This window comes from Tamandua tetradactyla, chromosome 16 (genome assembly GCF_023851605.1).
Source record: "Tamandua tetradactyla isolate mTamTet1 chromosome 16, mTamTet1.pri, whole genome shotgun sequence".
In the NCBI taxonomy this organism is placed as follows: Eukaryota; Metazoa; Chordata; class Mammalia; order Pilosa; family Myrmecophagidae; genus Tamandua; species Tamandua tetradactyla.
The window spans coordinates 18,197,582-18,224,789 of NC_135342.1; the positions used below are offsets into that span (position 1 = coordinate 18,197,582).

Here is a 27,208-nt window from a genome sequence, read left to right on the forward strand (position 1 = left end):
CAGATAGGTCACAGCACTTCCCATTGGGTCGCGGCATCCCGCGTTTATTGGTTCGCGACGCCGCGGGTGGCAGCTGTCGCCCTCCACTGGTCTGTGCCACTCACTTTGTACCGCCCATGCAACGCCCACTGACGTAAGCCTCCTCCCCCTCTCCTGAAAGAATCCGCCCTTTTCGACTCTGCCCCGCGGCGAGGTTGCGGTGATAATTGGTCGGCCTTAGTCATTATAGCGTTCTGATTGGCTCCGGCGTGTACAGGGGGTGCGCGTATTGGCTAACGTGCCAGGGTGAAAGGACGCGAGTAAAGGTGCGTTGCACGGCAGAGGCTTCTAGGCAGCAAGGTCAGGTCTCGTGTCCCAATAGGCACAGCGGCGGAGGGCCTGCCCTCTGGTCCAGAGTCGCAGACTGAAGGCCGGAAGTGCTTGCCCTTCCCATAGTGCCTCGGGAGAATTCTAGCTGGCTACCTTCTGAACATTTCCCCGCTCCTCGCTACCCACAATTCCCGATTACCTATTAACGCGACAGCCGCCTTAGACCCGCCCTTTTTGTTACCCAACATGCTGTGTGTTCGCCGGTCACTATAGCTTCTATCTTTGGCCCATTCATTCCTGTCCCATTACCCATCATGCCTCCCTCTGTCCCATTCATTCCAGCTTCAAGGCCCCTACTGCCTTCTGCTCTTTCCTGCTTGCTCACCTTCCTCATTCTTCTGGCTGTTTTTTAATTCCCGTCATATTTTGAGTCCATTAATTCCTGCCCGTTACCCATCGTGTCCGCGGTCCCTAATTCTATTATTCATCCCTTTGCCTCTGGCTCATTTATTCAGATCTATTAACCATCACGCCCTAGGCTCCATTTACATTACTCGTGATTTTGCCTTTGTTCTATTGTCATTTACTCAACAAACCTAAAATCCTGTTCATTACTACTATTTATTTCTTTGTTCTGCTTATTTCTCTCCATTTCCTATTAGATTCCTTTTTTTTTGGCATGGGCAGACACTGGAAATCGAATCTGGGTCTCCGGCATGGTAGGCGAGAATTCTGCCACTGGGCTACTGTCGCAGCACCCCATTAGATTCCTTTTTATTAGCCATCTAATAAAAAGATTCTTAGTAAATATTGCTTTTCATTTTGCCTTAGGTTTATACATTCTTACTAATTACCTTCACACTTAATTCCTTTCTTCCATTCTTTGTTCCTTTTGTTCCTGCATGTAATCCTCCCAGACCTCCAGTCAGCAGGAGCCCTTCTTCATCTTCATGCCTTGGGCCCCCTATTCATTACTCTTCCGTGTCCCACCCCCACCTCTTTTACACACCACAGAAAATGCAAGACTTGGTCAAAGTATAAATTATTTTGTAGGAAATGCTACCCCAACCCAAGTCACCCATTTTCCCCTAGAGATTTATGGGTTCCCATCCCACTGGGAAGAGGCAAAAGGGCTCAGTAGTCTTCAAGATAACAGCAAATTGTTCTCCCAAGGCTGTCAAGGCACACTCTGCCCAGGGCTTGTTCCCTCTAGCCCTGGGCTGGGACTCCATGCCCCTTAGACAGGAATTGCGGCAAGGTGGTGGGGTTCAGGGAAGGGTCTGGACCCTGACACTCCTGCCTGCAGGAGGGAGGAGATGGGGAAGTTGTCTTAGGCTGGGGGAACCCCCTCGCCTGCCTTCAAGAAACAGACAAGGCTGGGGAGGGGGCAAGCGAAGCTCTACTGCCTGGACAGCTCAGGTCTGAGCAGCAGGGAGCACCCATCGCCCATCCCAGTAGAGCCTGAGGACAAACTGGAGGTCTGGAAAGTTCTTTGAGATTGTGGGAGAGTTTGTACATGTTGTTGGATGGTTGAGAAGTATGGTCTAAGGCCACAGTTGTTGAGAGGAATCCTTAGGTCAGAGGTTGTGCAGAAGCATACTCCCCTATCCCGTGCCTCATGGGATAAGGTTATCAGGTTTCCGTTGTCATGGTGGGTTTCTCTGGGTCAAATATCAAGGATTAAAAGTCATAGTGTAGCCATCAAGGTAGAAGTCACAGTTGAGGTGTGTGTGTTGACTGGCAGTGGCCTGGCCAGAAGTGAGGGGTACCAGATCCCTGGTAGAAAGTTGAGGGATCAGAAGGTGAGAAGCAAGAGAGGGCTTTGGTGGCTCACACATACATGGCCCGGGATATGACAAAGCCTTTGCCCTGGTAGGAATCGGAGGGGCTGCTGTAGGACAGGGCGTCATAGATGGGGTTGATCTTGTCCAGGTAGTCCTCTTCCTCCTCCTCCTCCTCCTCATCCTCTAGGTCCAGGGAAACTGTCTCCACAGCTGTAGGCCCTGATGGCACCATGACAGGAGCTCCCAGGCTTGTGGCCCCCAGGAGCAGGGGCCCCGATCGTTCTTCCACGGTGGGCAGCTCATGGTATCGAGGCACTTCCTGGAGGTGGGGAAGGGGTGGGAACCCAAGGTCACCTCCTGAGCAAGACACAGAATCTTAACCAGCCCTTTGGCCCTCAAATCCTGATGAACTTCTCTTCATGCCAACGAACCAGACCTGAACCCACCCCTTGTCACTTCTGTGCCCAGGGTCAATGCTGCAATGGGACAATCATACCGCTCACACCCAACCCAAAGCCCAAAGCATGGACCACACCCTGGGTTCTCCTTTGTCCCTTGATCCCTGATTCCAAATCTTTACCAATACTTCAATCTTGATCTCAACTACTTACTCTTGAATTCTAAATAGCCTCTTGAATCTTGACTTGTCTCAACCTCTTATTATGACCCCTGCAGTAGATCACTGAGAAGAGTGACTGTTCCCAGCTTGTTCCAGCTCCTAGGGCAGTGTCTCAACCAATCCTCAAGGACCATGCGACAGTGAATTCTCACCTCATGCCCTGGGACAATTTCATTCCTGACCTCCACCATGGAATCCAAAATGCATCTCTATGCTCTAAGCTGGGACCAGAGACACAACCCTGACCTTGAGTGGTAACCTTTAGTCCTTGACCTCTGATGTCAGGGCCTGACCCTTGGCCCTTAAAACCCAGACCCCGAACCTACCCTTGTCTTCCCTGAGAGCGCCTACCTGCTCAGTGGATGAGACGCCGGCATCAAAGTAGGGAGTCTTGAGTGGGTTGTTCTCCGAGGCCCCCAGGGTGAAGAGCTGGGAGGTCTGCGGCAGGAGGGGAAGGGGGAAGTCAGGATCCCCCCACAGCCAGCCTTTCCCCACTGGCCTCCCTTCCCAGGCCTGGGTTTGGTGGGCAAAGGTAGATGTAGAGACGGGGGCAGCTTGGGCTCCAGAGAATGTGCTCACCATCTCCAACTCTTCGAGCTTTGCCTTTGGGGTAGGTGGCTTGTATGAGGGAGGTCCTTCCAGGCTGTGGGATGGAGATGGGGTCAGGTGAAGACAGACCTGAAAGGCCCTCTGACCTCAGGGTTACTGTGCATGCTGCTCCCTCTACCTGGATCACCCTTTCTGCTTCCCCCCTGCCACACACGCACATACATACACACACTTGGCTAACTCTTCCTCATCCCATGAATTCCTTTTCTTTCAGGAAGACTCCCTGATTCTCCAGATGAATCAGGAGCCCCTGGTACATCATATCTACTCTGTATTCCCCCTTGGGGACACTCACTGAGTTTGAAATGTTATTTATGATATTGTTCAATTACTGTACCCTGCCTTGAGCTCTGTGAGGGAAGGAATGAAGTCTGTGCCATTAGCAATGTGTTCCCAGAACTCACTATGAGGATTTCAGTAAATGTTTGTTAAAAGAATGAACAAACAAATCAACAGTGCTTTCCTATCCCCCAAACTACGTTAAATTCTCTCAGTCTGCACACCCCTGGACCAGACATCCTGCATACATAATAACGAAGGATGCTTACTATGCCTTTAACCCCCAGCTTGGATGTCTCCTCACAGTGTGGGTCAGGCACCCACTCTGGGTTCCCACAGCCTCCTCAGCTTCCTTATCCCATCCCTGTCCATGCTGGGCCATCCCTGTCTGGGGACAGTTCCATCTCCTCCTGCACTGTGAGCCCCAGGAAGGCAGGGCCACGGCCATCTCTTTCAGTTACGGCAGTGTGTCAGCACTGGGCAGGGCACAGAGGACAACAGTAGCAAGTAGTTGGCTTGAATTGACCATGCATCATGACTTAGAAAGGTTGCAATAAATACAGATACTGAGCCCTTCCTGTGAGTGTTCTGATTTAGTAGGTCTGGATCTGCGGTGAGGCCCAGGAAGGCGCTTTTTTAAATTTGGGGGTGGGGTTGGGTGCATTTTTAATAAGCATTTATTTCCCTGCCCCTCCCCAGATACATTAGTTGGTGTTATTTGAGAAAAAATTGGCCATGAAAATATTTATTTGCTGGATGAACTTCAGCAAGTGGTTTTGGCTCTCTGAACCTATTTCCTCTTTGATTGACTTCCTCTGAGAGTTTATGTTTCCACAATGTATTTACTTGTGCAGACACATTTGAAATGTTTGTCTCATCATCATGTTCCTAAATCTCTGGGGCCTGGCCTAACCTGGGTGCTTTCCGAGCACTTAAATTTGTTTGATCACTGAATGAATATGAGGCTTGAATCAGGTGAAGACACACATGTAAAGTGCATCTCACCAAGCCTGGCAACAGGAGTGCTGTACACAGAGACATGCAGCTCAATCTCCCTAATATTCAGTACCCCACCTTATTTCTCATAGTTCAGAGAGTTTAGCCGGTCACATGGCTACATAGAAGACTACATTTCCCAGCCTCCTCTGAGGCTCAGGGGGCAACCATGTGACTAAGTCCTAGCTAATGGGAAATGAGAGGAAGTGGTGGGTGTAACTTCTCAGATGTTCCCTTCTGCAGGCTGGAGTGGGGGCCTTGGGGCTTGGACAACCACGTCTGATTGTGCTGTACGGAGACCTCGATGGAAATAGGCTCCTCCTCCAGTGGGGAGCCATCTTGGAACATGGACAAAGGCCTCTATGTAGGGAAGGTGGAGCAACAAGATGGCAGGAGCTCGGGCTTGGATGACTTCACAGAGCCGAGCTATCATGCTTTAAAGGGGAGAGCAGTGGGCTTCCCTTCCGCCCCCACCTCAGTCACTGTTAATTTAGGCCTCTCTGTTCCACACACAGCCCTTCCGATTTCCCTCCTCCTCAACCTGGTGCTCCCCAACTCTGGGGCCTCACTCCCCTCAGGGCCCTCACTCACTCCTCTTCCTCCTCTGTCCCCTGCAGCCTCTGCTCCTTCTGCTGCTGCCGGCAGATGAGGATGACCGTGGCGGCCACAGCAGTGGCAATGATGGCGGCGATGATGCCTCCGATAATGCCGCCTGTGGCCCCTGCGCCCGCCGTGTTGGGAGTGTCTGCAAGGAGAGCAAGAGCCTGAGTGCCTCATTCCCCACCCACCTGTCCAGGTGGAGAACAGTTGCCCATCTAGCTCATTCCTCCCAAGACATTGTCGGTTGCCACTCTCTTGGGCCTCATGCCCTAGTTGGGCAGGGAGCACAGCAGTAGAGCAGCAAAGAAAATGCTCTACTAGGCTGGGCTAGGATAAAAGACACAGTGGGGTCCTTGTAAAGAAATGACAGGAGTGAGGGCTCAAGCCCTTAAACAGGGGGCCCAGAGTGGGCCTTACTGTGAGGCTGAGGGTCATGTTTGAGCAAAAACCCTAGAGATGTGGGGGACCAGCCCTGGGAATATCTTGGAACATCCCAGGTAGTGGGAACAGCCAGGGCAAATGCCTTGAGCAGGGATGTTTGTGGGGATTTTAAGAAACAGCGAAGAGACTTTTGGTAGGGGCGTAGTGATGAAGGGGAGTGGAGGGTAGGGAGGTGACAGTGGGGTGTGAATGTGTGTTAAAAGGCGGAGAATGGGGAATTTTGGGGTAGGGATCAAAATCCTTTCATTCACTCCAGGAGTGCCGCCATCTTCAGTGGAGACCCCACCTAATAGGAAACAAGATTGGGAGCCCCTGATCCCCTGTTCCTGGCCCCCTGGCCCTTGCCTCTCCTAAAGATGTAGTTAATGGAACAACTACCTGTTTCCATATTAGACTGTGAGCTGCCAGGGGTAGGGCCTGCCCCACATTTCTAGCCCAGGGTCTGGCACACAGGTGTTTTCCAACCACGTGAGGAGCCAGCATAGGTATTCAAGGATCCAGCCCGTGTAGGCCAGCTCTCTCCTGGTGCTGGGGGTAGCCATGGACAAAGTTCTCTGCTCCTGCCCTCCTGGCACTGACCTCCCCCATTGCCATGTGTGTGTGTCACAGTAACAACCAGAAGTGACATGCACGTGTGGGAAAAAACTCACAAGTTTTGCCCTTACATCCACCCCACGATACAGATAAGAAGATAAAGCTTCCCAGAGGAAGACTGTGGATCCCAGGGTCTTCCAATCTCCAGACTTCCCGTTCTGCAGCCTGGCGCCCTCTGAAGGGGCACAAACTGCACTCTGTCATCCTATACGCATCGACTCTGTGTCCTGGGAGGGCAGGGCCAGGCCTGTCTGGGTCACAGCTGTGTCCCTAGCAATGCCGAGCACAGGGCCCCCGACACAGAGTACGTGGAAGTAAATATGAGTTGAACAAACAAGTGTACCGGGCTTTCCTGATTGCTTAGCCCTGTGTCACGGGCATTTCCAGCTCAGCCTTGTTGACGCAGACAGCACCCCTCTCCCCATATAACCAAGGAGGTGGCTGAGGCTAGGGAAACAGATGCTGTGCCCATGTCACATTCCAGTGAGCAGAACTAGGATTTGAACCCTGCCCATCCCCTCTACCTACAGGCTGGGAGTTCAAGGACCCCCTTGTGGTTGGGGGAGGAGGGTGGGGTTCTCCCTCTGAATCACTAAAAGCCTCTCTGGGCTCAGCCCTGGGGCAAGGGAAGGAGGGGGAGGCCTTTGGAGAAGTGGGGCTTTCCTGGTTCCTCAGGGGCCTGCTGATTCCAGCTAGGACCCCGTTACCTTGGGGCCCCAGGAAGAGAGGGCCAGACCTCCTCTCCCAAGATCCTCAGCAACTGCAAGGAGTTCAGGCTCCCACAGAATCAGATCATCCCCGCCACCCTGCCACTCCCTCAGGACCCAGGAGCTCTGCCCATCATACCCCCCCAACCGTCCCCAGCCTCTACCCCGCACCAGAGCCCAGGAGTCCAGGCTTCTGACCCCGCTCTCCTCAGGAACTCGGGCCTCTGACTGGTCTGGCCAGCTCCACTGCGAAGTCCCCCCTTGTACTGGGGCCCGGGAGTCTTAAGTGTTCCAGTCTCTAAGGCCAGAATCCTTGACCTGATTCCCATTTCCCCTCGCCCCAGGGATCTCAGGTATCCAAAGTGTCCTTCAGAGACCCAAGTGCCCCCCTAGGCCTTCTCCAGTCCAACCCTTCCCAGGCTCCCACTCCTCGGGGCCCAGAGGCACTCCCTCTGCCTCCAAATTCCTGGTGACCCAGGAGTTCAGTTTTCAGGTCTCACCAATCCCTGGGACCCAACAGCCTCTGTGCCATCCACTCTTTCTCCAGGACCCAAGTGGGGGTCTGATGGTGTTATGAAACACCACTGATTTCCCCCAAGGTGGTTTGTAACTCCTGGGTATCAGGGGGTCTAGGGCAGGCCAAAAGTCAAAACCAATTCTCCGGGGGCTCCTTTCTGGTCACCGTCACAAGCTGCCCCAGGGCCTCCCTTTCCCCATGCAGCCTTCGAGATGGAGGTCCTCCCTTCCAAATTCCAGAAAAGCAGAGGTGGCATTCGAACTCCAGTGTCATCCAGACAAACCAGTCCAACCAGTCAGGAACTTTTGCTGGTAACTTCTTTTGCTGACAGGCAGCAGGTGGGGCCTCCCAGCTCTGTCTCTCCCACCCATAAATGGCCCTCTGGGACATGAGGGAACCTTCCAGCTTGGACTTCATATTCTCCTCAAGGGTTGGGGGGGGGGGATATTCAGGCCTTCCTCAGCCTTTTCCTCCTCCTCTTCCTCCTCCTCTTCTTCATCCTTATGCTTTGGTCTTCATGGGAACAGCAACTGTGGATGTCCAATAGACAGGGACCCCACTCCCAAACATGAGTTTTAGGGTCGTAGGAGCCTCTGCCCTCTCCTCTTCCTCTGGGACTCTTCCTTCTTCTACTCTTCCTCAATAGCATGAAGGCCAAGGACCCTTGAGCCAGAAGCAGAAGCACCAGCAGTGTCCCCCCCACGGGCCCCTATACCATGGGCCCAAGTCTCAGGGCGAGGCCTGGGGGGTGTCTGAAGAGAGAGAGGAGGGGCAAGAGAGAGAAAAGGAAACACGAGGTCAAGAGGATACATTTGGGGGGAAGACACAGACTGGGGGGGGCAGTGGCCAGAATTAAGGGGTGACCGTGACTGAGCAGAAGAAAGGAGGAGGTGGAGGAGAGGAGGGAGAAGCCATTAATCTTTGCTATAGGTTGTACGGGGGTCGGGGTTGCAAACTGGTGGCCCCGGATGTGTGTGCACTGCACGCTCAGTGTTTCTCAAGAATTGAAACTACTAGCCATTTTATGGTCTTGCTTCTATGAAATAATTAGAATATGCAAATTCAGAGTCAGAAATTAGATTACAGGTTTCCAGGGGCTGGGTACAGCTTCATGGGTACAGAGTTTCTATTTGGGGTGATGAAAATATTTTGGTAATGGATGGTAGTGATGGGGACACAATATGCTGAATGTAATTAACACCTCTGAAGTGGCTAAAATGGGAGATGCTATGCTGTATGTATTTACCATGATAAAAACAAACAACAAAAACCAAACTACTAGCCAATATTCCAAAACGGCTGGTGATTTCACCTTAAAAGACAGGTTTCTCTTAGAAAAAAAATATCAGGTCATCTGGCAACCCGGAACTTGCAGCACTACCTGGTAATCAGCTGCAGCTGAGTGGTGACAGGCTGGGTGGGAAACAACCGGCTGTGCCATTTCTCATCCATGGCACCCACCTGGACCCCTGTAAGGCGTCTGAGTTTGCAACCCCCTGGGGTGCGTGCTGTGGGATCCTCACAAAACCTTTGTGATTAAGGTCACAGGATCTCTGGGTGAACCCAGTAAGAGCTGGATTTGAGTTCAGTTGCAGGTTAGAAGAGAGGGTGGCGGGAGGAAGCTGGGGAGGAAGCCAGGGAATGCTAAGGAGGGAACGTTGGTTCTGGGTGACAACAGCAGCTATACTACATCTCCCCACCCCATCCCCAAGGCATGCAGGACCTGACTGGGTGAGACCAGTGGGGGGTCAGACCCTCCCCTCCACTATACATACCCACACACACACACACACACACACACACAGGAGTTGAGATGGTGGGACAAAGGCTCCTGAGAGAATATGCTGTTGGGCTATGTTTCTGGGTGTTTCTTTTAGAGTAGCGTTTTCAAACTGGGGGGGCGTGAGATCAAAAAATTAAAATAAAAAGCAGAATAGAAAAAAAGAGCACCTTAACTGAAAGGTAAATCCTGGTTTATTAAACTGCACGTGTGCATAGAATATATATGTCTATAAGCATACACCGGGTTCGGATGTGGAACGGATTTCTTACTGAGTCTTGGTTATAAATGCTTGGAAACCATTGCTCAGATCCTTTGTCGCAAAGACACAATCTCAGATCTGCACCAGCACAGACAAGTACACACTCAGCCGCTGACTCCAAAACGTCTGTCTGAGCTTCTATCGGGATTCTGGGGACAGCGAATGAATGTGTTCATGAGTTTGTGTCTTTAGGACAGAGGATCTGAACGTAGGTGTGCTTGAGTGTGTGCACGCATGTGCACAGGCAGGTGGGTTTGTCTCTGGGAGTAGCTCCGCCAAGAGGTTTGAATGGGGTTTCTCTCTGGGCATGGGTATCTGGGTTGGTATAGTTAGGGTTTTCGGGCGATGGGTGGGTCTGGGCCCACCTATGAGGGGGTTTTGCTATAATGCCGAGTGTTTTGTGTTTCCGCAGGTGTACACCGCGAAAGGGCTGAATCGTGAAGCATGTGCCTTCTCTTTGAGCCTGGAGGTGTTCCTGGTGGGGACAGCCCTGGGGTTTCGCTTGATGGCGTCTGTCTTTCTTTTTGCTGTCTGGTCCTGTTTCTAAGGGGCTCTGCTTGCACCGCATGGGGCAGCCTCCCCTGCCTCCGTGGCATCCTGTCTGCCCAGGTGTGCTGCTGCAGGGGGTGGAGTGGAGGGGGCTGGAGTGGTGTTTATATAAGCCCGGCTCTTTCCAGGTGTCATCTGGTTTTGTTTGGTGTGTACTGGCTGGTGCAACCGCTCTCTCCGGGATTGTGTCTTGGCGACGGTGGGTTTGAGTGGGTGGGGTAACGTTTCCGGTGAGTTTCTGTCTTGATGCCAATGCATCGCTGCCAGAGAACTGCGTGGCACAGGGCGTGTCTCTCCAGATGTAGGTCCTGCAGGCGGTGGGTGCTGGTATGGGGGGACCCCGTGGTATCTGTGTGTCCCTGTGTCTTGGGATACAGGGCTGGGCAGCTATCCCTGCCTCCCTCCAGGTATGTGGGCCTCCAGGGGTGGTTTTACCCCTGTTTCCATCAGCCCGTCCCCTGGGCCTGGTGTTTCTTTGCTCTTTTCCTCTACAGCTGTGCATCCTGGGGCCCATCTGTATCTCTGGGTGGGGGTGGGAGCTGTTTCTGTCTGGCTGGCTGCCCCACTCTCGTCCCCTGACCATGTGCGTGATTCTGTGGGTGAGCCTTTCATAAGCCAGAGTCCCACGGCAGCTTCTTGAGGTGTCTTCCTGAAGGTCCTTCCTGGGCCTCTCCTTTCTAGGAAATTCCAACAAGCCTCAACCTCCTTCCCCCTCCCCCAACACCATCCCTGTCACCCCCAGTCTAGATGCTAGCCTCGGGGTGAGGGGAGAACCAAAGCACCCTCAGACAGCAGCGAGGCGGGTCTGAATCCACCCGCACCCTGGTCAGTGGCACCCCACCCCGTGCAGCCCCAAAACCTAGAAGAGGAGGAAGAGTTAGGGAGGCGATCGGAGTCCTCGCAGCTGTCCCCAAGACCCACTCACCTCGGACAAGGACGACCAGCTCGGCGCGGCCTGTGCCCACGGCATTGGTGACCGTGCAGATGAAGGTGGTGTTGACGCTTGTGTCCACAGAGTGGATGATCAGCTGGGGCCCGTGGGTCACCGTGGAGGCTGGGAAGATGCCTGAGGTCCTGCAGGGGTGCGGGCGCAGGTGAGGTTCTACTGGCACACGCCCTCAGGGACCAAGCTCCAGGGACCTAAAACTTATCCCCTGGGGCCCACAAGCTGCAGCTCCTGCCTTCCTCCCAGGACTCTGGGCACCCTGCAGCTTTGTCTCAGGGCCCTGCAGTCCCAGCCCCCAGCCCCCTCCTCCCTCAGACTCACGTGCTCCAGTCATAGCCTGTGGGCTCTGGGTTGCTGCGGACGTCACAGCTCAGGGCGGCCTCAGTGCGGCCAAGATACCAGTTGTCGTCGTAGCCAGAGATGGACACCTCGGGGGGGTCTGGAGGAGACGGGAGAACTGGCTCAGAGATGGCGTGCTCCCCAGAGGGTATGGGTAGGTGCACAGATAAATAGGAATCCTAAGGAAGTGGGGTGGCTAGCAGGAAGGAAAGCAGTGGAAGCTGTCTGGGGCAAGTCATCCCGGGCTGTGTATGCTATGCTGAGGCCGGTGTAGACACTGTACAGGGAAGCCAATCTGGATAATTTGGGGAGTTATTGTTCAGGGCAGGCAGTGTGTGAAGAGGCTGCTGCAGTTGATTCTGTGTGCGCTATTTTGACACGCTCAGAGTAGATAATATGGGGAGGGAGCGTGTCAGAGTAGTAGTATCTGGGGAACCAGTGTAGACACCAAGAGGAACTCAGTGTAGACAACACTCAGGGGAGCTCAGGCACAAGTGAGTGCATAGAGTGAATACTGCCTAAGGAAACCGGTGTAGACAGGGCGGGGCAATCAGTGTCGTGCAGGCACTGCTTGGTGAGCTCGTGTGGTTGTGGGGAGGTTGGGACAGTGCTTAGAAGAGCCCATAAAGCTAATCCTTGGCAGGGTGCAGGTGAAGGATACCGAGCAATGTCAGGGGTGCCAGTGTAGACTCACAGAACACATCAGGAGGGGTCAGCATTGCCAGGGCCCGGTGTGGGGGTCAGTGTAATCTTAGCAGACAGGGTCAGTGTGGAGACTCCAGAAGAGTCGGCCAAAGTAGGGTGCTGTGTAGACAATGTTGGGATAGGGGGTGTAAATCACGGCCCCCTGTAGCTGATAGAGACAGTGAGGGAGCCTGGTGGCCTGGGGCCCCCAGGGGCCAGAAGAGGTGATGATGGGGGTTGTGTGGTGCTAGTAAACCAGCTGTCTGGGAAAGAAACAAAAATAGCCCCAATTTGTAGTGCTTGCCAATTTCCTTGGTGTAAACACTCCCCCACAGTTGATCCCAAGCCACCAAAGTTGCTTCACTGAATGAGGGACTGGGAAGAGGCGTACAGAATTGGCTCTTGCGAGCTGGCTCCGGTTGGGGCAGCATAGAGAGAGCCCAGGGGAACCAGCAGTGTAGACCATGGGAGGGGAGGGGCAGCATCAACCAAGGGCTAACAGAGTCGATACAGGTGATGGGGGGCAGGTATAGATGTTGCCTACGGGAGCCAGTGTAGACCATGGGAAGGATGCAGCATAGAACGTGGCCATGACAGCCAATGGAGACATATTCAGGGGCAGGGCAGACAGTGCCCTAGAGGAGCCAGTGTAGACAGGGCTGGGCATGGGGTCCCTTCCTGGGTGCACTCACAGCGGACAGTGAGGGTCACAGGCAGCAGGGTGGGCTCCTCAAAGCTCTCGTGCTCCACTTTGCAGGTGACCTTCTCGCCATCTACTCGGCCCAAGGGCACCAGGGTGAAGCGGCTGGTGACAGTGACTGTACCGGGGAGGGGCCCTGGCACCTGGTTCTCGGTGACCTCCCCATCCAGGTGTGGTGAGACCCAGGAGATGTGGGGAGGCGGGCGACCCCCTGAGGAGACGCAGCGGGCCACAGGCACGGGATCCAGACTGAGCGTGACCTCCTGGGCTTCAGCGTGGTTCTGGGGCTGGGCTGGGGAGAGAACCAGAGGGGTGGGTCCCTCGATGGCGGCCTCCGATTGCGACTCTGCCACCTAGTGGCTGCGTGGCTTTAAACAAGTGGGCGGACACTGCCTCAGTTTCCCGTTTTGTAAACTGGAGATAATACAGGTACTCAAACCCGTGGGGCTGTTGGGTGGATTAAATGAATTAATATGCAGAGCATCTAGGAGAGTGCCCGTCACACAGTACGTGCACTAAAAGCATTAGCCACAATAGTGTATTATGTTGTCTGTCCTGCTCTGCTGGAAAGGCAGGGACACGGTCCAAATGCCTGGAACTGGCTGAGATTTAAAAGGAGAAGCCAAGGCAGGATGCGGCTCAGAAGTCTAGGTGGAAGAGGAAATTGTCTATTGTATACATGCTACCACAATCAAAATATATATATATATATTATATGGCAGGGTCACATTTCATTCTTTTTCCACGTGAGTAGCCTGTTATCACAGCACCATTTGTTGAATTTTTATTTGTTTTGTTTTTTGGGAAGTGCATGGACCAGGAATTGAACCTGGGTCTCTCTTATGGCAGGCGAGAATTCTACCACTGAACTACCCTTGTACCCCCATATATATATATGTAAAATATACATACATACATACATATATATATATTTTTTTTTTAAAGCCTGGGTGGAAAGACCCCAGGTCTTTTCCTTTCCTGCTTCTCTTCCTGCCATTGCCACTGCTACTGAAATCTGGTGATAGAAGTGGACGAGAGGCAACCAAGATTTCCAAAGCCTGGCATCTGTTTGCCCTTTCACTCAAATTTCCTGGAAAACAGGGGAACACCTTAGGAAAAAAACAAAACCAAACCAAACTCCTCCAGGAGGAATAATAAGCCCAGCTGACCCTTCCTGCCCTGTGACCCAACCCAGCTCGAGTCTACACTTAGTCTTTAGGACCACCCGCCCTCCTCTCCTCCGCATTCCCACCACCGCCGCATTCCCACCACCGCCGCATTCCCACCACCGCCCCCTCCGTGGCTGCAGAACTTTCCTCAAGCCTCCCCGCGCACACACCACTCCCCCCCCCCTCCTTCCCTGTCGTCCACAATAGCCTGAGGAATGATATTCCAGAACCTCAACCTGACCAGGTACCTACACCCATGGGACCTCCCCAGCGATCTCAGGATGATAAGTCACAGGCTTCAGGTGCCCACGCACACCCAGCATGCCCTGTCCTCTGCTGACTGCCCCCCCCCGCCCGCCCACTGCCCCCATCGTGGGGTTCGGGCACCTTTGCATGTTCTGCTTGCTCTGCCTGGAATGCTGTGGACACCCCCCCTACCCCACTCCCAAACTCGTCTAGGCTCCAGCCTGAGCCTCCAGTCCTGCAAGCAGCTGCCCTGCCCTCTCCATTCTGTCCCCTCTCAGTGGCGTCTCTGTCACCTGCTCCTCCCACGAAGGCAGAGGCTTGGCCCCCTTGTTCTCTGCTCCTTCCCCAGCACCCATACCTTCCTGGCATCTAGTGGGCTGGAGCAGAACAAGTGCTTGCACAGGAAGAGAGATGTGGGGGGGGGGGGGCGTTGGGAGGAAGAAGAGCTGGGCTTTGGAATTATAGCAAACAGTTGTGGTTTCGGGGCTCCTTGGAAAGGGAAGTGTTTACTCAGGGACAGTACGGGGGGAACTTCTCAGACTCTCTGGGGCTGGGTGGTGGCGGGAGGGGATAAACTGTCCAGGATGATGTGGTCTCCGGGGAGTTGCCGGGGGAAGGTGGGATCCCAGGGGAATACCAGGAAAGGCCTCCTTCGTGAGATTGAGCAAGAATGGGTACTTGTGCAAAAAATCCCTCCCCTAAGTATTCCCCATTTGCTAGGTGGCTGGAGCTAGAAGGCTGGGAGTCCCCCACCCCCACCCCGGATCCTCCCATCCCCTCGATCCAGGGGCCCAGCACCTCCTGTCTCATAATGGCACCTTCATTCCCCACCCCTTCTCTCTGCCTCTACTGTATCCTTCAGCTCCCAAGCCAGCACTGTCCCTCACCTGGCCGCTCTGCTTCCTTCTACCTTTGCCCCTGCAGGGAGGGGCCCCTGCAAAGCAGCCAGTGGTCCTTTTATTCTTTCAACAATCTGATCAGGTCCCTCTGGTGGTCTAGAACACTCTATGGCTCCTAGTGGTACTTGGAATGAAGTTCAACCTCCGCACCTGGGCCTCATAAGTTCTGGCCTTGACAAGGGGCACGTGAACCCTTGACCAACATCACCAATGCCCCAGGGCCCTTGTAGAGTCTGCAACATCCCAAGCTGGCTCCCACCTCGCAGCATTGGCTTATGCTCTCCCTCTGTCCGTCCATCCATTCCTCTGCTGGGTCTAAGGATGGCTCCTTCTAAAGCTTCGGGACTTGACTAAAGCGTCCTTTTGTAGACATCTTCCCTGACAATTCCATCTGAGTGACACCAGCAGGTCCCTTATTTTAAGTGTCTATTCCCACATACTGATGTTCTCTTTGTTTGCCAATTTGATTCTTCTCTGGCTTTACCTCTTAATTCCCTCCAGAATTTGACTTCTTCAAGCCACCCCTGCTGCCTCCAGCTTGGACTCTGCCAGACACCTCCCCTGTGTCCTCCTGCTCCCACCCCAGCCCCCTCTACACAGCCAGAGGGAGCCTTCTTCCTCCACCCCCTCTCTTCCTGTGCAAGCATTTGCTCCGCTCTGGCCCACTACATGCCAGCCAGAGGGAGCCTGTGAAAACCCAAGCCGGATCACTTCCTCCTCTGCTCAGAACTCCAGTCGTTCCCGTCTCCCGTGGGGCAAAAGCCGAAGTCGTCATGGGGTCCACAAGGCTGTACCCCATCTGTCTTCCCATTCCCTCCTTGAACTCGTCTCTACATTCACACATCTCCAGCTGCAGTGGCTTCCTGGACGTTTCTCAAAATATTCCAGGTGAGCCCTGCATCAGGACATTTGCACTTCCTGTTCCTTCTGCCTGGAACTCTCTTTCCCCAGAAGGACCGGCTTCTGTTCTTTGTTCAAAAACCACCTCCTATGAGAGGCCTTTCCGGACCTTCCTTGCTAAATGCAACCTGTTCTCCTCAGGCTTCCTTTTCCCAACCACCTTATTCTTTTCTTTTTCTCTTTCCCCTTTTAATTTTTTTGGTATTATTTACTCTGTGGCACCTCACACTGGAGTGTAAGTTCTACAAGGACAGGAAGTTTTGTCTGTCAACCTGCTGTTTTATCTCCAGGGCCTGGAAGAGTGTGTGTGGAACACAGTAGGTGCTCAATACATGTTTTCTCAATGAATGCTTGGTTGCTTCCTGTGTCCCCAGCATACAGAACAGCATTTGGTACACAGTAGGTGCATAATGAATGCCGACTGACCAAAGACCACAGAGACAGGCCACGACACAGCAGAAGCGGAGGCTCTCCCACATTGCACCCCCATCCCCCGCGGCCTCCCTATCCCCGCACTACTCACCTATCGCTCTGAGCCATGTTATGCCCCGGCTGTTGCCCAGGGGGAAGGTGGCGAACTCACAGGTATAGTTGCCCTCATCCTCCACGGTGAGCTCCTTGATGGCCAGCGTGGCATCCCGCAGCTCCGAACCGGTACCCTGTCCGGCCCCAGTGCCCTGCCCAGTGGTGACGAAGGACAGCCGCTCCTTGCCAGGCCCCAGGCTGGGGAAGCTGGGGCCATAGGAGGGGTGGAAGATGGCCACGCTCTGGCTGCCCCCAGCTGCATCCAGGCGTAGCCACGTTACCTGGGAGACGTACACTTCAGGAGCCGGGGACAGCAGGTGGCATGGCAGCTGCACGGTCTCCCCCAGGCGGCCCGACACCTGGGGCAGCATGCGGACCTGCAAATCCTGGGCTCCTGGAAGGAGAGGAGGGGGAGGGATGAGAGGTCAGGTGGAAGGAGGACCCAGATGCCTCTTGGGCCAGGCAGGAAGCAGGACCCAAAGGTACACATAGAGAAACGCAGGAACACAGCGCAAAGCATGAGTCTTTCCGGAGCTTCTAGTCCAGGGGGGGAAATGGTGCAGCTGCCATGAAGACAACTTGGTGGCTCCTCAGAGAGTTCAGCACAGAACTACTATGTAGTTCTACTATGTAGACTTGAGGGCAGGGACTCATATTTGTACAGCCCCATGCAAATATCTACATGCATTATCCACAATGGCCAATAGGTGGAAGCAACCCAAGCATCCACCAACAGATAAATGGGTAAACAACATGTGGTACATCCACGCAATGAAATATTACTCAGCCGTAAAGGAATGACGTTCTGATACATGTGACAGCATGGATGAATCTTGAAGACATCAAGTCAAGTGAAAGAAGCCAGCAAAAAGGACAAGTATCATCTGAATTGACTCATATGAAACATCTAGAATGGGCAAATTCAAAGACAAAAGTGGATTAAGGTTACTAAGGGCCAGGGAGAGGGGAAATGGGGAATTATTGCTTAATGGGCATGAGGTTTGTTTGGAGTTATGGAAGGTTTCCAGTAATAGACAGTGGTGATGGTTACGCTGTGAATGTAATTAAGCACACACATATACAATCAAATCTTTAAAAAAAAGACATTTTGGAGAAAATGTTCTTACAGTTTCCTCCCCTATAAATGAGGGAAATTTGAGTCTGGTCTAGATTAGGTGATATTATGGAATTATTGTTATCCTTAGGAATGCTCATCGTGGTTATATAGAATCCCACAGAAAATACAGCGTTGAAATGTCACAATATTTGCAACTTAATCTCAAATGTCTTGACAGAAAAAAAAAAGGTATAGATGGATAAAAGCAAATATGACAAAATTTTATCCACTGATGATGAGCCAGGCTCATCTTTGTATTTTGCTTCACAGTAATACTGTTTCTCTCACTTCTAGGGAAAAATACAGCCCTATCAGCCTTTTAAAAAAACATACACACATGCACGTGCATATTTATACATCTTTTGTCCCAATAGCTTTGAGATATTACTCCTGTACCATACACTTCACCCATCTCAAGTATACAATTCAATGATGTTTAGTATATTCATAGGGTTGTGCAACCATCACCACAATCAATTTTAGAACATTTTCATCATCCCCAAAAGAAAGCCTCATTAGCAGTCACTCCCCATTGTCCCTTCTTCCAGCCCCTGGCAGCCACGAATCTACTTTGTCTCCACAGATTTACCCATTCTAGACATTTCATGTAAGTGGAATCACACAGTGTGGTCTTTTGTGACTGGCTTCTTTCACTCAGCATCATGTTTTTGAGGCTCATCTATATTGTAGCACGCAATAGAATTACATTCCGTTTTCTGGGCTGAATAATATTCCACTGTCTGGATAGGCCACATTTTATTCATCTATTCATCAGCTGATGGATATCGTGTTGTTTCCCCTTTTAGGATGCATAATGCTGCTATGAGTATTTGTGTGTAAGTTTTTGTGAGAACATGCTTTTGATTTGTAGCCTGTCTTGTTTTCTCACTTTTAACAAAAATAGGAACAACAAGGGTGTTTATCTGCTACGCTAAGCAGTATGAAATGGTGACTGAGGACGTCGGCTGCCAGGCTTCAGATCTCCCCTCCCTTCCCTAACTGGCTGTGTGGCTTTGGGCAAATGACTTAACCTCTCTGTGCCTCAGTTTCCTCCCCTATAAAAATGAGGAGGAAAAAAATGTTTCTTGGGTTGCTATAGGGTTAAATAATATTTGCAGAGCACTCAGCAGAGGGCCACAGGAAATGCCAGATCAGTGCTTGCTAAATCAACACAATAAGGGAAGCATAATTACAAGAGGCCCTTGACATTTGGTCCCAAGGCAAGGTTGAGGGGACATGTCCCGTTTCAAGGCACAGCTACTGCTGGCTTCTCTCTCTGACTGAGAGGGGGTGGGGGTGAGCGGTCCCACACTAGAACCCAGGAAGCATTAACAGATGACCCTATTGAGGGGGTCCTCAGGCCGAAGAGAGCCCCTGGGTGCGTGAATCCAGGGGACTTTGCAGAGGAAGGCCATGGGTATCTAGGAAGGCCTAGATACGCCATATTCGTCATCCTGTGGAATTCCTACAAACGTCTTGCAACTCGAATCCAGGAACATCCCCTTTGAAGGGCTGCACTGCACTGTGGATCCTCGGAGCCCGCTCCTTCTGGTTCTGCCGTTTTCCAGCTGCCTGACTCTATTTCCCTTTTTAAATGTCTACAGTGGTAAAATGGAGGTGCTGAAGCTGCCCCGGGGCTCATTGTGACAGTGTCACCCAGACATCTTCTCACCGAGGCTCTTAGCAGGCCCTGGTCACCCCAAGTCAAGCAGAGGTGGTAAGCACCCGGTCACAGGCCAAACCTGGTTCTCCCTTTGGCCCATGCAGTGTTGTTTCATGAGAATCAGCAGCCAACGACAGAAGCGTCTGGAGACAGCATGTAGAAGTTCAGACAAAAGTCAGGACAAGGGTCTCCAGGGGGCAACCGTTGGCTGGGGCAGGGGATGGAGAGCTCCCTTTCCACAGGGTACCCCCTCTCTGGAGCACCCCAAGTCCCTTGGGTGCAGGTCACACTGCCCACCTGGGCCCCCAAAGGCTCTGCCCCTTTCTACCTGAGTGAGAAGGGAAGGACACTCAATCAGAAGCTGGAAAAGCCTTCCAGGATGAGCTGTGGACAGCCAGGGAGCGGGGGGCCAAGGCCTTTAGATTTCCAGTTTGGGCAAGTGGGAGCCATTGAGAGTTCCACAATTGGAGCGATTTAACTTAAGTCAAGAAGGCCTGATGGGGAAGAGGGCCAGCCAGAATGGGACTATCAGGCATCAAAATCACTTAGGAATTGAAGGAATTTATTTGGTGTTAGGCAGACAGGTGGGGGCCAAAGACAGGAAGATCCTGGGAGAAGCTGCTTGCCAGCCATTCTTTCACATCCTACTGGTCAATTATGTTCATGCAACAAACAATTATGTAACAGACAGGTCCTGGGCACATAGAGTCAGCTCTGTGAGGGCAGGGATTCATCTGTTCCCTATTGTATTCCCAGCCCCTACAGCAGTGCCTGGCACATAGTAGGTGCTCAGTAAACACTCTTGAATGATCGTCAAGCCCTGTGCTGTGAGCAGGTGTCATGTCAATGGAGGAAACAAATATCGCACAAATTATTATCCCCAAGAACGCTGAGAAGACTGCATGGGGTGTGGTGCTGGAGAGAGGGCTTGGGGATGGGGAGCGCTGGAAGGAAGGCCTGAGGAGGAGGAGGGAGGACTTCCTGCAGGAGGGGCCCTCAGCAAAGACCTGAAGAGGATCCCATAGCTTTCCAGGCCCCACACTCTTCTCTGCGGGATGCGTTTGGACTCTGATTTCCTGTCCTAGGAGGCTGTCCTTGCCAGTGCAAGGTGCCTGGATCTTGCTTCTGAGGGAGGTGGTCCTTCTGTGTCTGGGGGTGGCATCGGGGTGCCATCGGCCCTGGGCGAGACCCCCACATGTGGCTTCTTGGGAGGCAAACCTCACAGGTTGTTCTTTTCATGCCAAAGACTCTGACCCCTGAGGACCACACACCTCCCTGCTCCCGAGCTGGCTGCTCTGGTCCCCTTACCCCGTGCTTCGTATTTTCCTCCTTGGCGTTTCTCAACATTTTACAACCTAGGGGTTCCACACACACACACCCCCCCTTAAGAACATCAGCTCCAGGAGGGCAGGGATTTTTGTCTTCCATCTCAGTACAAAGCTCAGGATGGAAATCCTGGAGTCATTCTGCAATTTGGCTCTCTCAGCCCACCTGCTATCCATCAGGAAATCCCATCGGCTCCATCTGCAGAGCCTATCTAGGATCCGAGCACCTCTGGGCCCTCCACCCAGCTGGACTATTACAGCGTGCCCCCCACTCCCCCCACCCCCATGCCCTGTCTGTTCCCACACGCAGCCTGAGGGACGCTCACAGAACCGCCATCACGTTGACCCTCCTCTCTGCTCAAGCACAACTTCCGTCCAAGGCTCTGCACCATCTGTTTCCGTCCCTTCTCTGACCTCATCTCCTATCGTCTCCCCTTGACTCACTCAGCTCCAGCCATGCTGGCCTCCTTGCTGCTCCAAACATGCAAGTCCCACCACAGGGCCTTTGCACAGGCTGTTCCCGCATCTGGGAAAGTGCTACCCCATGCATCCCCAGGGCTCATTCTCACGCTTTCCTGAGTCTTTGCTCAGGGAGATCTTCCCTGCACACCTGGTCGAGAATGACCTTATCACCGGTTCAGCTTTCCTCACAGCCGTCTCGCTACCTGATGCATATATCGCTGTCTTCCACCCCACTTGAACAGCAGCACCAGGGGTGGGGCTCCTTCTCTGCCTTGTTCCCAGCTGTAACTCTAGAGCCCAGAACAGTGCCTGGCAAACAGTAGGTGCTCCATAAATGTGTGAATGAATAAATGAAGTGGTGATGGAGAATCAACAGTGTACTAGATCTCACAGGCTGAGGCTAAATCAAAGTGTCTGGGCTTTATTTCCTGAGGGCACTGGGGAGCCATGGCGAGTTACAAAGCAGGGGAGGGGCTGCAGGATAGAGGAGAGGCGGAACTGGAGGCACGTTCAGAGGGTGCAAAGGACAGGAAGCAGAGGCTGCCAGGCTGTGGGCTGAGGGGACAGGGGTCAGGGCTGACACTCTGTGTCTGTGGCGGGGACAGGAGAAACGAAGCCAGGACCCCAGTGTCCAGCACACTACTGAGGGGGTGTCTGCGCTCTGACCTTGGCTGGGACGTGGCCAGCACGGCCGCGGGAGCACTGGGGCCGTGGGAACACACGCCTCCCTCGACTTCCCTGGCAAGCTGGACTGGTGACAGGTTCATGAGGTGTCAGCTGGGTCTCTAGACACACTTCCCCTGCCTGTGAACTGGGCCTGCAGGCTTCCTGCAGTGGGAGATGGGAGCTGTTTAGGATATGGTGTGGGCCCAGGGAAGAGCTTTTGTGGCCTGAGATCCAGGGATGGACAGACCAAAGCAGACAGGGGGGCATGGGACCCTGGAGGAGGAGGGCTGGGGGCTGGGACTCCTGGGTCCGAGGGAGGAGGAGGGCTGGGGGCCAGGACTCCTCAGGCCTTGGGTCGCCCCCTCCTATAAAGCCCTGCTAAGGCGCGGCAGGACTCAAACATGTCCTTGAAGGCCAGCCTGCTTTAAGCTCTGGCCTCAGCAGCCTTGTTAATTAATTAATTGCATTAACCACAGTGCCCACCCCCGCAGCGGAAATCTGGGAGCCAGTTTGGGCGTACAGGGTAGCAGTGAAGGTCAGGATATAGGGCTGTCTGTCTGCTTGTGCCTGGATCTCTGCACCTCGCTTCGTGCCTCCCCCAATCCCGAGTCTCTCTGACAGTAGGTGGCCCTCAGCAGTAGTGGCAGCGGGCGGATGTCAAGGGCTCCCCACCACCCCCACGTCAGAGCTGAGATTCCCCCTTCTTTCTGCAGGGGCTTGACCCACGCTGAAGTCACCCTGCAGGGCCTGATACTTCTTGGGGGCGAATCTCTAGAATTGCTCTTTCTCGTTGAACCCCCGTGGAGAGAAGCCCCAAGCAGTGCCCAGTGACCCACTCTGCTCCCCACCTCCTCTACCCAGCCCCTAGAGTTTTACACCTAAACGTCTCTGCCCCTTAAGGGACACTGGCTTCAACCTTCTCTCAGGTCCTATCTCTGCAAAGTCTTTTAATTCTTTTGTGGCATCTCTCAGTGTCTGTGTCTCTCTGTGCACCTATTTCTTAGGGTCTTTTTTTTTTTTTTTTGGCATGGGTAGGCACCAGGAATCGAACCCGGGTCTCTGGCATGGCAGGCAAGAACTCTGCCTGCTGAGCCACTGTGGCCTACCCTATTTCTTAGCGTCTTAAGTCTGCCTTTTGGTGTCTCCAGTTCCCTGGGTCTCCTCCCCTGAATATCAAGGTCCTTCTTCTCTGTGTCTCCCAGGGTCCCTGCTCTGTGCTCTCTGTGCTCTCTGTGCCTCTCATTCTCTCTTTTATAACAGCTTTATTAAGAAACCACACTCCGTATAACTCACCCATTTAAAGTGCCCAATTCAATGGCTGTTAGGATATTCACAAAGTTGTGCATCCATCACCATGACCGATTTTACAACATTTTCATCAGCTCAAGAAGGTACCCTCACTCCTTAGCTGTGCTCCGACTCTTTTCTCTTTCTGGGTCTGGGTCTCCTAGTCCCTGGAAGTTGGCTCTCTGCATCTCATTCCTGGGGTCTCTATTTCACAGTGTTCCTCTATGCCTCTGACCCTGGGGTCCCCAATCCCCTTCTCTGTGTCCCTGCCAGGGCCACTGCACTGGGTCCCTCTCCTCCTCCCCCTTCTGCTCCATTTCTCAGCATCCCTGGAACATTAAAAATGTAACAACATCCGGGTGGGGGAGAGGTCCGCATACCCAACTCCCTGAGGTCCCCCCACACTGCTGCCCTTGAGGCTGGCTGTGTCCGGCTTCCCTTGGCCACAGACTCTCCACCCTCCCGTGGCTGGGGGCTGGTGGACGCCCTGCCTTTCTCCAAAGCTCTGGGTCTCTCTCCTTCAGTCTTCCTGGGCATGTCTTCATTCTGGCATCTGTGTCCAGCAACCTTCCCCTGCCTGCCTCTGTCTTTCTGTCCCATCCTTGTATTTTTCATTCCCCTCCATCTCTGTTTTCTTCCTGGATGTGCCACGAACCCCAGCCCTCTCCCTCCATGGCTTTCTATTCCCTGATATCTGAGGCCCCATCCCTCTTGCCCCACACACAGCCCTGCCTCCTCAGCCCAGACCTCCCTTCCCTAAGGAGAGGAGACAGTCCCTTTCCTCTCATCCCCCTCCAAGACTGTGGGGCTGGCTGGGCAGCGGGGGAAGGTAGCAGGGGAGGGGAGGCTGGCCCAGGGATGTCGCCCTCAGTCCCCATGGAGGGCAAGGAGGGGGAAGGCAGAGGTGCCAGAGACAGGTGAAGAAAGAGAGAGAGACAGCAAGGGGAAACCCACCAGAGAGCAAAGGCAGAAGCACGGAGGGTCAGGAAAAGGCACAAATTCCCTCCCCAGGTGCTAAGTAAGGGCTTTCCCACTGCTCATTGGGACCTGTGAATCCCAGCAGGGATGGGATTGCTTGCTCAGTTTCACAAAGGAGGAAATGATAGCTCAGAAAGGCACCCACACTTTCCAGAGCCCACCAGGCTGCGCTGAGCCTCAAGAGGTTCTGAAGGGCTGCCTATAAAAGGGTAGGTGGGGGCTGGAGTCCAGCTCCCCAGGGACTGCCTGTGGGACCCCAGGAAAGTGATTTGCCCTTTCTGAGCCTTTGTTTCCTCACCTGCAGAATGAGAACAGGAACAAGGCCTGTCTCCTGGAGCGGTCTAGAACCTTCCATGAGATTGTGTACCAAGTCGAACCCCTGGCTCAAGTCCTAGTGGGTATTGAGCACTCACTCAGAGGGGGCAGGTTCTGAGGGCATCCCTTTGTCTCTGATACAGACCGGAAGGTCAAGGGGTGGCCGAGGCAGTTCTCAGCTGTGTCAAGACTGGGAGACAACTCAAGACATCCTGGGGAAAACGAGGTCAAGAGGGGTGCCCCGGGGTACCTCCCAACCCCCCTGAGCCTCCTTCAGGGCAAACCCTTGGGAAGACCCAGCGCCCCAGTTTCCAACTGGGAATAAACAGCGGGGAGACCTGTAGAGGGCGGGCCCAGGGCCTCCTTCACCGGCTTCCTCTCAGCCCCTCCCTTTCTTGGAGGGGGATTAGGGTGACGGCTTCTGGCGTTTACCACCCACAGCGGCTCTGAGGACAAAGGCTCAGCGAGGGAAAGTTAATGTCCCGAAACGGGAATCCGGAACCGGGATCAGAGAGAGCGCCCGTCCCGCCCCGCGAAAGTGAAACTCGGGAAACTTCCCGCGGGACGGCCCCGGGGACCGTCCACCTGGAGGACAGGGGCTCCGGGCCTGGGGGGCTCGACCTCCTCCTCCACCTGGCACGCAGCAGCCGCAGCCTCCAAACTCTCAATCATATCCGGATCTCGGAAGTCCATGCCTCTGCCCAAGTTAAATCCGAGCCCCACGAGATCTAGCCCTTTGTCCCCAGTTCCACCCGGAATGCGGAGGATAGCCACCTGCCCACAGTTAAGTCTGGAACCAGAAGATTGAGACACCTCCCCACCCCCCCCACCCCTAATTCCCAGTTCCACCTGGTCCCCAGTAGACAGCTCCTAGCCTCCATTCATTCCACTTGAGACCTAGGAAACTGGGCCCCCAGCCCAATTTTTCTGGAGCTCAGATGGCAGCCCACAGACCCCGGTTTCCTGAGACCCGGGAACCACAGCCCTCAGTCCCCGAAGACCCGGGGTTGGAGCCCCCAGGTCCTTCCCCTCGGATCGCCCGGACTCTCACCCTCAGCCATAGGGACCCAAAGTCCGAGCTCTCCGCCCCTCTAGAGGCCCACGACATCTGACCCCCGACCTAGGTTCTCCCCAGGCCTCAGACGCCACATCCCGGAACAAGGGGAATGGTGGTGGTCCCGCCTTAACGACGCGATCCTGCTCTGGGGGTGGGGGGGCTTCCGAGTGGGGAGCGGAGACCGAAACCCAGATCCACGTTAACTGATAGGCGGGGGAGTGGGGAGCCGGCGCGAGGCCTCCGGCATGCCTCCGGCTTCACCCTTTCGGTGCCAGGGTCTGAGGAAAGGGCGGGGGGGACCGAGAAGACCGGCGTAGGATGGGGAGTCGGGATTAAGCAAGGGTGCTGGGGGTTGAGCTGGATGCAGACAGGAAAGGCTTCGCGTCTCAGTAAATGGGCAGTGTGTGGATCGGAGATGATGGGGACAGCCAGGGAGGGGGCAGAAGAAGGGGGGCTCGATGAACTGCGGTGGGGAGAAAGGAGGTGTTCAGGCTAGAAGGTGGGGACTGGGGAAGGGTCCACGCGGGAGACGGGATCCCAAGGGCCGTGCGCGCTTTCTTACCGTTTTCTTGGAACAGCAGCAGTAGCAGCAGCAGCAGCTGCAGCGACAGAGTCCGCGACAATTTCGACGGCGGGATGGTGGCGGCCCGGGCCATGGGGGGGGCCCGAGGAAGGGCGGGGGCCCAGGCGGGAGCCCGCGGCCAGTATGTGTGTGTCGATTGGGCGGGTGAGCAGGTGTCTGAGGGGCTCCGACTCCAAGCGGACTCGGGCCGCGCTCTGCTCCCCAGGCTCTGCTTTAGTGACTCGACTCTCCCGGATCGCGGACTAGGGGCCCCTAGCTCGGCTCCGGCCGCCGGGACTTGCTGACGTAACAGGCCCCACTCCCTCCCTCTCCCTCCCCGCGAAGCTGATCCCGCTCTCCGGCCCCGCCCCCTCCCGGGATTCTACCCCTCCCCCACCGGATTCTGACCCCGTCCACTCCCAGGATTCTACGCATCCCCCCACCTCCTCCACAGATTCTGTCCCAGTCTCCTCCTAGGTTTCTACGCACCACTCACACCGGGTTCTGACCCCGCCCCCTACTAGGGGCGAGGTCTGAACCCGGTGACCAAATTCTATTCGGTCAACTCGAGGTTTTCAAACTCCACCCCCTCCAGTATTTTCTTCAGTTTAATCACGCCCCCCACGCCCGTATCCACCAACAGGGACCACCTTCGGGGGTGGTTGCCACGCCCCTTCCCGAGATTCCGGCGCCTTCGCCCGCGATGGGCGGGGTTTTCGGTCCCTTCTCTTTCCTGGTGCTCAGCCCCTCCTGGTCTCCGCCCCGCCCACAGCCCTAAGCTATCGGCGTTAAGCGTGCTTGGGCCCCGGTACCTGCCCGAGGCACGTGGGCTCTCAGAGCCCCGCCCCCTGGAGCCCCGCCCCCTGGAGCCCCGCCCCCTGGAGCCCCGCCCCTACATCGAGACCCTCTCCTCGCAGTCCCCAGTTGTCGTCCTGCGTGGCCGCGAGACGGCATCTCTCAGTAGACCCTTGTCTCGGTCTAATCCTCTTCTCTCAGGCTCTGGGTGTCTCTGCATGGTTTCCGTCTAGGTTTCTCTGTGTCTCTGAGTGTCCCTTTGTGTCTTCCTCTCTGTCCCTGGATTTCTCTATCTCTGCGTCCCCACGCAGAAGTCCCTACGCCTCGAGGTCGCTGTGTTTCTGGTCTTTCTTTGTCTTTCTATCACTATTTAGTGTCGCTTGATTCCGGTGATTCTTTGTATCCCTTTGATTCTCCTGTGCCTCTCTTTCCGCATCTCTCCGTCTCGGTCTCTGTGTGAGTGTCTGTGTCTCTTGCTTCTCTCTGCAGCCCTCTCTTTCGATGTCTGTCCTGCCCCTAACTGTTCT

The 27,208-nt window shown here is 54.3% G+C and overlaps 1 protein-coding gene across 3 annotated transcripts; it reads right to left on the bottom strand.

Annotated features, from left to right (window-relative positions):
• Nucleotides 1-1,339: 1,339 nt before the first annotated feature.
• On the bottom strand, nucleotides 1,340-26,505 carry NECTIN2 (nectin cell adhesion molecule 2). 3 transcript variants are annotated; one of them, XM_077131492.1, is made up of 9 exons: nucleotides 25,887-26,492; nucleotides 16,453-16,848; nucleotides 12,708-13,007; nucleotides 11,314-11,431; nucleotides 10,972-11,120; nucleotides 5,188-5,341; nucleotides 3,292-3,355; nucleotides 3,064-3,150; nucleotides 1,340-2,412 (listed from the first exon to the last, which is right to left on the bottom strand). In XM_077131492.1, the coding sequence occupies exons 1-9, from the start codon at nucleotides 25,978-25,980 to the stop codon at nucleotides 2,140-2,142; spliced, it is 1,635 nt and encodes a 544-aa protein (XP_076987607.1). In that variant the 5' UTR covers nucleotides 25,981-26,492; the 3' UTR covers nucleotides 1,340-2,139. The 3 variants fall into 3 exon arrangements, with proteins under 3 accessions (XP_076987607.1, XP_076987608.1, XP_076987609.1); XM_077131493.1 differs by lacking the exons at nucleotides 1,340-2,412; nucleotides 3,064-3,150; nucleotides 3,292-3,355; nucleotides 5,188-5,341 and adding an exon at nucleotides 9,412-10,354 and having other exon boundaries at nucleotides 25,887-26,505; XM_077131494.1 differs by lacking the exons at nucleotides 1,340-2,412; nucleotides 3,064-3,150; nucleotides 3,292-3,355; nucleotides 5,188-5,341 and adding an exon at nucleotides 10,237-10,723 and having other exon boundaries at nucleotides 25,887-26,503.
• Nucleotides 26,506-27,208: the final 703 nt, after the last annotated feature.